The following is an 11142-nucleotide window of genomic DNA, read 5'->3' on the forward strand; positions in this document are numbered from 1 at the left end:
ACTGCAAGGCCAACTAATGAAGGAGGCAAGGTATCAAATCTCTCTTCAATCCAGGAGCCTGGGTGCAATCTAAGGGGTCACGGGAATTTCTAACTTGGACGCTAATTGGCTAGTCTTCAATTAGTAGGTCAAACCAGTTTAAGCTGGTCAATTTTTTCACATGCTGTTTCACTAGGCCCCTGACTCTAGCACATTACCCAAACTCCAAGACAAAGAAAATCACAGTGAACTAAATGTTGCCTAGCAAGGACAATCATGTAACATTCACACCAGAGGATGTGACATAGAATGTGCTTGAGGTAGAATCTTTCCCAGTTGGAAACAACTCAAGAGTTCTTAGAATTTTTGTCATTGACCAGTATCTTCCCTCCCAGATACCCGTTCATCTAAATAACGAGTATTTCCACGTATTAAAGTACAAACAAGAAATTTAGAACTTGCCTAGAATTTGCCCAATTACACACAAGATAAAATAATCGAGTAGGTCCTTAAGGAGAGGTCTCTGGCTCCCTCAACCCAGGGTAAAGGTCACCAGTCCAGGAGACTGTGGATTCTCTCAGGCCCTCCATCTGAGGATCTGGCTGTGCTCACCATTCCCACTGTCTCTCTACCCACCAGGCAACCTCCCTTGAAATGACCTCGCGCTGAAGGTTCTGCATTTTCCTAAGGCTCCAAAGCGAGACAGTGTATTAAAAAATGAAGACATCCGTTTGCCGACAAAGGTCCCTATAGTCAAAGCTATGGTTTTCCCAGTAGTCATGTATGGATGTGAGAGTTGGACCATAAAGAAGACTGAGTGCTGAAGAACTGATGTTTTCAAACTGTGGTCTTAGAGAAGACTCTTGAGAGTCTCTTGGACAGCAAGGAGATAAAGCCAGTCCATCCTAAAGGAAATCAACCCTGAATATTTATTGGAAGGACTGATGCTGAATCTGACTCCAATACTCCAGCCACTTGATGCGAAGAGCGGACTCATTGGAAAAGACCCTGACGCTAGGAATGAAAGATTGAGGGCAGGAGGAGAAGGGGGCAGCAGAAGGAAAGATGGTTGGATGGCATCACTGACTCAATGGACATGAGTCTGAGAAAACTCTTGGAGACAGTGAAGGGCAGGGAAGCCTTGTGAGCTGCAGTCCATGGGGTCACAAAGAATCAGACACAACTGAGTGACTGAGGATGCACACACACACAACACTCCATGATATGTATATATCATATATCTATCCATTGATACATCAACGGACACTTGGGCTGCTTCCCTGTATCGGTTAATGTGAATAATGCTGCAATGAATATGGGAATGAAAGTATCTCTTGGAGAGTCTAATTTTAATTTCTTTGGATTAAAACCCAGAAGTGGGCTTGCTGAATCATATGGTAATTCAATTTCTAATTGTTTGAGGAACCTCAATACTGTTTTCCACAATGGTTGCACACATTGACATTCTCACTAACATTATAAAAGAGTTCTCTAAATGCTTGCACTTAATCATCTTCCTCTGTCCTGGAGAGGGAGCAAGACAATCAACTTTTCAAATGATTGTTGTGGTAAAACCACTTAACATCAGATCTACTCACTTAAATATCTCTTTTTTCCTCTCTTCAATGTCACATTTAGTTTGGCATTATTATCATTATTGCTCTGGCTATGTATTACAATATAATAGTTGGACCTGAGAGTCCCTCTTAATGCTTCATACATTTCACAGTAATGAGAATAAAAAGGGAATTAAGAGCACAAGGTCAGAGGAGGCTTCCAGGAGTGAGAGGGTGAGCTTTAGACCAACTCAAATCAAGGGCCTATGGCCATCCCTGTCACTTAAACAGCCATGGAAAAGTTTGTCACATCATTAAACTCTCTGAGAGCGCCTCGGGCTCTTTAACTGTGAAGGGAGTTTGACAAGCCCTGTCTGGAAGGACTGCTGGCATGTGGTGGTAACTGTAAACCATCTGCCACAGTGCCTGGGAGGCACCATACCCCATCCCTTCTCAGGACTGGTGGCTATACTTTCCAACGAAGATCTCACCTCCCTTAGGCCTGATATAGGGCTTCCCTGATGGCTCAGCAGGAAAGGATCTGCCTGTGATACAGGAGCTGCAGGAGACGCAGACTCAGTCTCTGGGTCAGGAAGATACCCTGGAGGAGGAAATGGCAACCCAGCCTAGAATTCTTCCTTGGAATATCCCATGGACAAAGGAGCCTGGTGGCCTACAGTCCATGGAGTCACAAGAGAGTCAGACATGACTTAGCAATTCAACAAGAAGAAGGCCTGGTATAAAGAAGTGAGGGAGAGCCTTGCCTGACAGTCTTCTCCTGAGCTTTCTAGAACTGACATCAAAAGGGAGGGCATGGCTCTCCTTTGTTCCCTCTATTCAGGGGTGAGTAGACCCCTCAGTCTCCACTCGGGCTTCACAATCTGACTTCTGGTGGGGCCTGGGGAATCCCCTCCTTCTTGACCTGAGGCCTATCTCCTCATAGTAAGCCCGATACCTCCCTGTGAACCTGGAGGAGGAAATAAGAATGGCCTTATCTAGCCACCCCTACCCATAGTCTCACAAGAATGAAAGCTATGGCAAGCTCCTTGGGAATGACAGACAGTTCCTCTCAGGGTTCCAAATCGGTGTCCCAAATTTGACTCTCAGCCAAGCCCAAGACTCCCCCTTCTGTAGACATGGGAACACCACCATCAGACAAAACCCTGACTTTCCTGCTACTCCTCGGTCAGAGCTGAAGGGCCCCTTGTCCTGGTAAATCTGCCTGAGGTCTTCTAGGCTGGGAGTAGGGAAAATACTGTGTGGCCATCCTGGTATTTGTGTTCCCACGTTCTTTGCTGTCCTCACCGTCTTGGAAAGAACCTGGAAATATTCCCCAACTGGAAACATTCCCTGACTTGCCTTAAAGCTTCTCCACCCAGGCCAATAGTTCCCTGATCCCTGAGGAAGAAGAGGAGTTTGCCTCATAGGGCCACCACAGGCCATGGTCTTCTGAGGCTAACAGGAGTGGAAGGAATATGTTCTGCCCCAACTGCTTTGAGGCGAGTGGTCTTTTCAAGAATTCAGGGTCCTTACCTTGACTTCTGGCACAACATGGAAATCATTCTTCTGCTGAGCTTCGGCTGGTCCCTTTGATCAGGATGAGGTTCCTTACCTCCATGTGATCCTCTGGGAGGAAGTGAGTAGGACTCACCATGTCACCAGGCCTAAGTGGCACAGTCTCAGGCCTGACAACAGGGACAGTGCCCTCTGTAGCCCCCTTCTTTCTGGGAGGGATCCTTTGCTGTCGGTCAGTATCATCAGTTGACTCCTGTTAGGAACGGGGTACCCTTCCTCAGCTGATACAGCCTCCCTCCAATAGCAGAAGGACTTTAAGGCCCTGAAGCCATTCGCCTTCAGAAACTAAGGAATAAACCTAGTCTGAAAGCCCTGCCTGTTCCCTCCCAGGGCCCATTACATTTGCAGGACTTTCTAAGGATTTATCTGTAATGGGGTAGTTGGTTGCCACACTCTTCATACAGGACTGTACACATGTCATGCCTGGGATTTCCACTCTCTGATGAAGAGCCAGCCTATAAACCAAGGTCATCTTCTTGAAACCCTCCAGGCAGAAGTCACGGGGCCCTTGAGCTGGCCAGCACTTCCCTATGCCTCCCAGGGCTAACTGGAGAGGAGGGACTAAGTGTAGCCCTGTCGGCTGTGGATTGAGGGGCTTCATGTCCACACTCTGGGTCCTCACTTTGACTCTGCACCCTTCCTGGGGCTCTATTCTCTGCAGATTCCCAATGTCCCCGCCTCCCCAGGACCTGAGTTGAGAGTGTTAACCACAGCAGCCCAGATAGTTCTGGACTTCATGGGCTTGCCAATGAGGACGGGTCTTAACAGGATCCTTCTGTTCTGGATGGGTCTTTCCATCACCCTCATTCAGGATAATCACCATTTCTGCAAGATTGATTCTCTTTACCAACCTCAGAACTCTGCGCTGAGACCAAGTTTCTTAGGTCTCTGAGAAGCCTAAAGAATAAGTGAGGCTATGCTAAGGCTAATAGGCTAAGCCTGCTGCTGCTGCTAAGTTGCTTCAGTCATGTCCGACTCTGTGCGACCCCATAGACGGGAGTCCACAAGGCTTCCCCGTCCCTAGGATTCTCCAGGCAAGAACACTGGAGTGGGTAAAGTAGTGTAGAGCAGGAGTCTATTGCCAGTTGTCATTTACCAGCCTTATGTATTTCAGCATAAGACCAAACTCTATGAGTCTTGGGCTCTCCCCTGTGAAGTAAGTTTGATAAGCCCTTTCGTGTCAGATTGGTGGTATATAAGTATTTATGGAAAGCTTATGTCATGGCGTCTGTCTCTATTGAGACATTAGGAGCAATAGCAGTTATTACTATGATTATCTTGACCTCAGATGCTACATCAGCTGGATTTTTTTTCAATATATGAGATGTCAGAAACTATGCAGTGTTCCAAGTGGGGGAAAAAAAAGACCCAACCTTCGAAATCAGCCAAAATTCCGCTTAGGAATGAAACCAAAGTAATATGTTCTCTCCAAGCCCTCTTTACCCGCTTCTTTCTTGTTCTTCCTGAAGTAGAGAGTATCTCAGCCTCTTCCATAGAATGACAGCATCTCTGAGAAACTATAATGAGTGGACAGAGGTTAGGACTTTTTTTGACTAAACATCACCAGTACAAGCATGAAGACTTCTTAAGAGCAGATTCTCAATATTTGTGTAAAAGAAGAGCCATGAATAAATCATTTGCTATAATTTATATCTCAAACATTCTTGAAAACCATAAACCATAAGCAGAGGCAAGTATGTGTCTTTTACATTTACAAAAAGGGAGACTAAACATAGAGTAAAGCCATCCAAAAACTGAAGAAATTTCAGCTATCTCCCTAACAATGTATCAATGTTCTGAGCCTCTATTAGCATGGCGTCTTTCACATCTCTAAGGACAGTCTCATCCTAAAGTGATGTTATTCTCATCCTGGATCACAAAAGTGATGTGAGGATTTACAATATTTATTTGAGAACACAAAATTCTTACTCCTAAATTTGACAAACAGCAAAGTGTGTGTGACCCATATTATTCATATACTTATATCATGAATCTAAATGACTTTTCTGTTGAAAAATTTTAATAACTGAAAATTGGGGGAAATAAAGTCAACAAGTTATTGATGCATACCAGGAACACAGGTTGACCGGCTTGTCCAGCCACAAAGTGAACAACAGGCTTCAGATCACACTAGGGGCGAGATGAGCGGCTGGATGTGGCCCTGGGGCGTGCAGTGGCCAAAGCAGAAGGGCCAGCACTGGTTGAGGCAGCAGTGCCAGGCCTGGTTGAGGCAGAAGAGCAAGCAGCGGCTGAGGCAGCAGTGCCAGGCCTGGCCAAAGCAGAAGGGCCAGCAGCGGCTGAGGCGGCAGTGCCAGGCCTGGTTGAGGCAGAAGTGCCAGCCCTGGCTTCACTTCTGGCTCCGGTGGTCTCTACTTCCTCTCTCCAAGCCTCCTCATATTGCAGCAGGAAGGCAGGATGGACTGAATCCTTGACCTTGGCCAAAAACTGCAGGACTTTCATCTTGCTCGTTTCTGTGAGCGCTTTAGGACCCCAGAGGAACTCATAGCGAGGGGGATCGCTGCCGGGCACCTGGCGGTACTCCAGGTACTCATCCCGCACCAGATCTTCTGTGATGAGCTTCCTGGGCTCTCCAAAGATGAAGTGACTTCTTCCATCATAGATGCCCAGCATATTCAGGAACTTCCAGATCTTCTCCTCAGGGGCGTGGTTGCCATTCAGGTAGATGACACCCAGCAGAGGCATCAGAAGACCATTCTTCGGCAGCCCCCAGTCACCTCTCATAGACTCACTGTCGCTGAGATCTAGGTTGCTCACCAGGGTATAGCAGTGACCGTTGGGCCTGACTTCCTTCAGCACCAGGCCAAACACCATCTCCATGTGCTCGGAGGCCCTTCTAAGGATCTCAGGGTATTGTTCCTTGTACCTTCTATTGATTTCCTTCAAAATTTCGGACCTCTTAATGAGCTCCCTCATCTTATACTTATACAGCATGTACGGCACCAATAGCTCTGCCTTCCTGGTCAGAATATCTGTGTGAGAGCTCACAGCAGCAGCTGAGGCCTGGGAGGAATTTTCACCTTCCTGAACTTGGCCCTCGGCACCTACTCCAGATCTCGAGCGTGCTGCGCCACTGACACCAGATCTTTTGCGTATAGCACCTGCAGCAGCACTGGTGGTGCCGTGGGCTCCCTGAGGCCCCTTCGGGGTACCAGCAGCAGACGAGCTTGAGGGAGCACTCTCTGAATCAGGAAGGGAGGAGGAGGTGGTCTCTTCTCCCCCAGAGGTGGTAGCCTGATCATGAAGACCCTGGGTCTCAGTTTGGGTCTGGCGACGTTTCTCACGAGCACGGTGCTTACTGTTCTGCCCACGGGGCATGATGGCTGTGGGCAGGGACCGCAGGCAGGAGTCTGGGCCAAGAGACAGGTGATTGGGGGCACCTGGAGGATGGAGAATGAGGTGACATGAGCACCTTAAAACAGGGAGACTCTACCTTGGCTTAATCAAAGGCCGCCTCTGCAGGTGTCCTTGAGCACACTGCTCTAGGAACCCACAAGGCTCCTGTTTTCCTGCTCAGCCTGGCCCCTGAGAATCCCAGAGGAAGAATAGTGGCCTAACTTTTTCTCTGCGTCCTCTCAGCCCTGCTTTGGATTTACTCAGGTGCCAGCACTGGGGTTTTCTAAGTTCTACTTCAGTATTATCACGTCAAGTCCTGGTGGAGCCTTGGCACCCTTCCCTCTGCTACTCTGATGTAGACACTTTAGACCTCCCCATGATCCAGAGGTAAGGGAAGGGATGCCTCAGTCGACCTCCCTGCCAGGAGATAGATATCCAGTGCTGAGAGCTCATTAGGGTCTTTTCTATCCTGAGTTCACTGGGATCATCATTCAGGGTCCTTACCTTGGCTCCTTAAAACGTTGGGCACCATTATCCATTTGCAGACTGGTGTCTGCACCTTCAGACTAGACATTTCCCCTCCTGTAGACTTCGTATAAAACAACAAAGAAGGTGCTCAGCCTCACAGCCCTTCCCTGAGATTTCCTGGGCTGAAATCCGAGGGTGGGATGGATGCACTGAGTCCTCACTCAGGTTCCTCAATTGGGCTCCTGGTAGAGAAGCTCAACTTTCTCCTGAAGTAAAGACTGCTTGATAGTAAAAGCCAATGACTCCGTGTTCCAAAATCAGGAAGTGAAGATGACCTTATCTCACCAAACACGGTCTCCTGAGAACAAAATCTGGTGCAGGCAGGTTGATATCCCTGTGGACCCTCACAAGATCCCAATTCAAGGGCTAAAATATTTTTTTGCTTCTGGTTTCTCCTATATGTCTTTTTGAAAATAAATTTATTTTTTACAATATTAATTTATAATAGTGTACCAGTTTCTGCCACAAATCAATATGAATCAGCCATAGATATAGCTATGTCTCCTCCATTTTGAAACTCCCTCCCACGTCAAACCCCTCTTAAGCTGTCAGAGCACTGGCTTTGAGCTCCCTGGTCATAAAACTAATTCCCACTGGTTATCTATTTTCCATATGGTAATGTGTACGTTTTCAATGTTACTCTCTCAATCTGCCCCTCCCTCTCCTTCCCCCACTGTGTCCACGAGTCTATTCTCTATGTCGGCATCTCCAGGCTGCCCTGCAAATAGGTTCATCAGTACCATCTTTCTGGATTCCATACATATGCATTAATATATGATATTGGCTTTCCACTTTATGAATTAATTCACTCTGCTTAAAAAAACTAGGAATAAAACTACCACATGAGCCAACAATCCCACTAGTGGGCATATTCCCTGAGGAAACGGTAATGGAAAAAGACACTTGTACTTGTCTTCACTGCAGAATTATTTTCAATAGCCAGGACACAGAAGCAACCAAGCTCTACATTTGACTCATGACAGGGTCTAAGGTTTCTCCCTCTGCTGACCACTCCATTCAGACCAAGACCCTTACTTCCCCATTAGCCCGTACTGGGGACCGACATTATCCTTGAGGTCTCCCAGGGATGACGACAGGGAGATGTGGTCCGAATAACGTGGTGTGGAACATCCACAGCCCCCAAGGTTCTCACCATCCACCAGGACACCTGAAACCCTCCCTTGTTAACCTGAGGCTGCCCCCACTGACCTGGTCTCTCACTTCCCTGAGATGTCCCAGGAAGTGTCATGTCAAAACACCCAATTCTCCCAGCCCTCAAAATAGGACTGGCACTTTCTGTGACTCTATTTCTTATGGGAGGAGCCCCCATCCTCACTCAGCATCACAGCCATTAATACTGTTGTGGACTAGGTCCCTTTTGTTGAACTAGATCTATTCCATTACAGCAGGGCTCGCACTTCCCCAAAACCACCTCCAGTGGACACCAGGGGGCACCACAGTTGGCCAGCTCTACCCGGGGCCTCCTAGAGCCCAGTACATGGGGGCCGTTCAGTGTGGTCCCCTTGGCGGTGTCGAAGTCTGCTCATCAACCCTCAGGGCCCTCATCTAGGTCCTAGAGCTCCTCCGAGGGTAGAATCCGGACCTACCCCTGCAGACCAATGCCATAGCTTTCGACACTCTAAACACATTCGGCCAATAGCTCTGAGGGACTCATAAGAGCCATATCAAAGGGGTGGGATGTGGATGGGTCACTTTTATTACTGGGAGGGTTGGGAAAGTCCCTTCAGCTACATTCAGGTCCTCACCTTGGTTCCAGACGAGTACTGGACACTAAGTCTCTGCCATACGGTTGCCGTGGCTACCAGTTGAACCGCTCGCTTTCAAAGCGGAAGTGGAGGGAGCTGCGTAAGGTCCTACGTGGGATCTCCCAGGGATGACGGCAGGGGCAGTATGCTACGGAAACCCAAGTAGCTCAATATTCATCCGTCCTTGGGTCCTCCTTGTGCAGTGTATCGGAGCCCAAGATGCCTGCTCCTATGAACTCGTGTCTTCCAGCTCCCAAACAGCGCCCTCGCCTTCCCAAGTCCCTAGTGGTGGGAGGCCAGCTCTGCTCTGAGCATCTCTGCTTGTCAGGTGGGTTGCCACTCTGTGAGCCTCCTTCGTTGGGGGAGAGATCCTCTCACTAGCACTGATGGTCCTCACCTTAAGTCTGGTTATGGTCAAGACACTCCGATCTACAGATCTGGGTTCTGATCTGGCTAGAGGAGACTCAGCCCTCACTAAGATCACACAGGTTGAATGAGTGGCTCCCTCTGCAGGGGTCCTCAGTAACACTCAGCATTGCATGTGAGGTCCTCTTTGGATTCAGGTCCCTCGCTCTGCGAAACTGCAGCTGACTATATTAGACAGAGGTCTCACCTCGCTAAGACTTTCGAGGTAGAAATCAACCTGACATCTGTGCCCAGAGCTTCCTGGGGACCACAGCATCAGTGATTTTCCAGGGCCTCCTTTTATAGGGTGTGCTACTGTGAGTCCACTTTCAGGTCCTCACATTGACACATGATGAATCCTGTAACTCCACTCTCTGTTTTATGAAGCTTCTTGTCTTACATCACAGTCCTAGTCTCCTGAGAATTCCAAGTTGGAAGTCAGGATGATATTCAGGTGATCCTAGTCCATCAGGGCCTCTGAGAATAGACAGTGGGGATGCAATCTGAGTCCTTCTGATTCCTCTTGCTTAGCAGCCTCACTACATCTACCACAGCCTGGGACTGCTCCTTCTACTGATCTAAGATTCCTCTTAGTCTTTGGGTGACCACTATATCAAGGGGTGATTGTCTCCTTAGTCCTCCTTCATGGAGGTTCCCATATCAGCTTCTGTCCCTCAATTAAAGGCTTCCTGGGGAATGCATATTCCTACAAACAGTGAGCAGTTACCCTCTAGCAAATCTTGGAGAAAATGGGTCTCAGTCCCAAAAGTGATATAAGATTAGGAAAATGCAGCAGAAATTAAGGAACTCAGGACAGATGTTATGATGTCAAAGAGATAGAGGTGATATATTCCTGCTCTTCAGCCAGATTTAGGGTGTGTGCTTAATCACTCAGTCATGTCTCACTCTTTGTGACCCCATGTACTGTAGCTCACCAGGCTCCTCTGTCCATGCAGATTCTCCAGGCAAGAATACTGAAGTGTGTTACATGCCCTCCACCAGGGATTGTGCCCAACCCAGAGATCGAACCCAGGTCTCCCGCATTGCAGGCGCATTCGGTACCGTATGAGTCACCAGATTTAGGGTTAGTTCTAAAATATTTATTCTCGGCACCTCCCTGTTGGTCCAGTGGTTATGTGCTCCCAATGCAGGGGTCCTTGGTTTGATTCCTAGTCATGTAACTTGATCCCACATGCCACAACTAAAAATCTCACATCCAACAACTAAGAGTTTACGTGCCACAACTAAAATCTCACATTCCACAACTAAAGAGCCTGCATGTGGCAACAAAGATTCCGAGTGTCACAACTAAGACCCAGAGCAGTCAAAAAATAAATAGAAATAACTATTTTTAATTAAAACAAATAAAATTACTTTCTACATAGAAGGATAGTGCCAGATAATCTTGTAAGCCCTCAATACCTTGAGGGTGTTTGAATTTGCACATGCAGGTGATCATAGGCTAACTGACCATTACCCCCTTCTCTCCTTTATCACAGCTCTTAATTATTTTGGTGTTTGTATTGCATTAGCTATGTATTCCATCCCAGTGTTTTCGCCACAGAGTCCTTCTTTCTGTCACTCAAGATACATGTTTGAGTGCTAGAAGACAGTGAATTAATTGACTCATGAGCACCTCAGGCTGGGACAAGTGGAAGGGTACATGCTGTGGACAAATCAGACCAGTGCTCTAGTCCCAGCTCTGTCTCTTATCAGTTGTGAGGACTTGGGTCCATCCCCAAATTTGGGGAGCCTCAGGTGAAGTGGCTTTTGTAGGGCTAGTGACATGTAGCTAAAGCACCTGGCACACGGCCTGGACCACACTGAAACTTTACACAATATATGTTTTTACTATGAGTATGATTAGTTTCATCCTGGAGGATACCACCGACCCTGAGGAATCTTTTAAATCCAGGAGATGTCAGAGAATCTGTGGCATTCTTGGACATGAAACACCAAATCAGTCCAAAATGCTGTTT

General features: G+C 47.6%; 1 protein-coding gene across 1 annotated transcript; it reads right to left on the minus strand.

The window, feature by feature from the left end:
* Positions 1-4819: 4819 nt before the first annotated feature.
* Positions 4820-8870, minus strand: LOC139180930 (melanoma-associated antigen B2-like). Its single transcript, XM_070783559.1, has 2 exons — positions 8759-8870; positions 4820-6508 (listed from the first exon to the last, which is right to left on the minus strand). The coding sequence occupies exon 2, from the start codon at positions 6444-6446 to the stop codon at positions 5241-5243; it is 1206 nt and encodes a 401-aa protein (XP_070639660.1). The 5' UTR covers positions 6447-6508; positions 8759-8870; the 3' UTR covers positions 4820-5240.
* Between the last annotated feature and the right edge of the window lie 2272 nt (positions 8871-11142).

The sequence above is a fragment of the Bos indicus genome, chromosome X, assembly GCF_029378745.1.
Source record: "Bos indicus isolate NIAB-ARS_2022 breed Sahiwal x Tharparkar chromosome X, NIAB-ARS_B.indTharparkar_mat_pri_1.0, whole genome shotgun sequence".
Classification (NCBI taxonomy): domain Eukaryota; kingdom Metazoa; phylum Chordata; class Mammalia; order Artiodactyla; family Bovidae; genus Bos; species Bos indicus.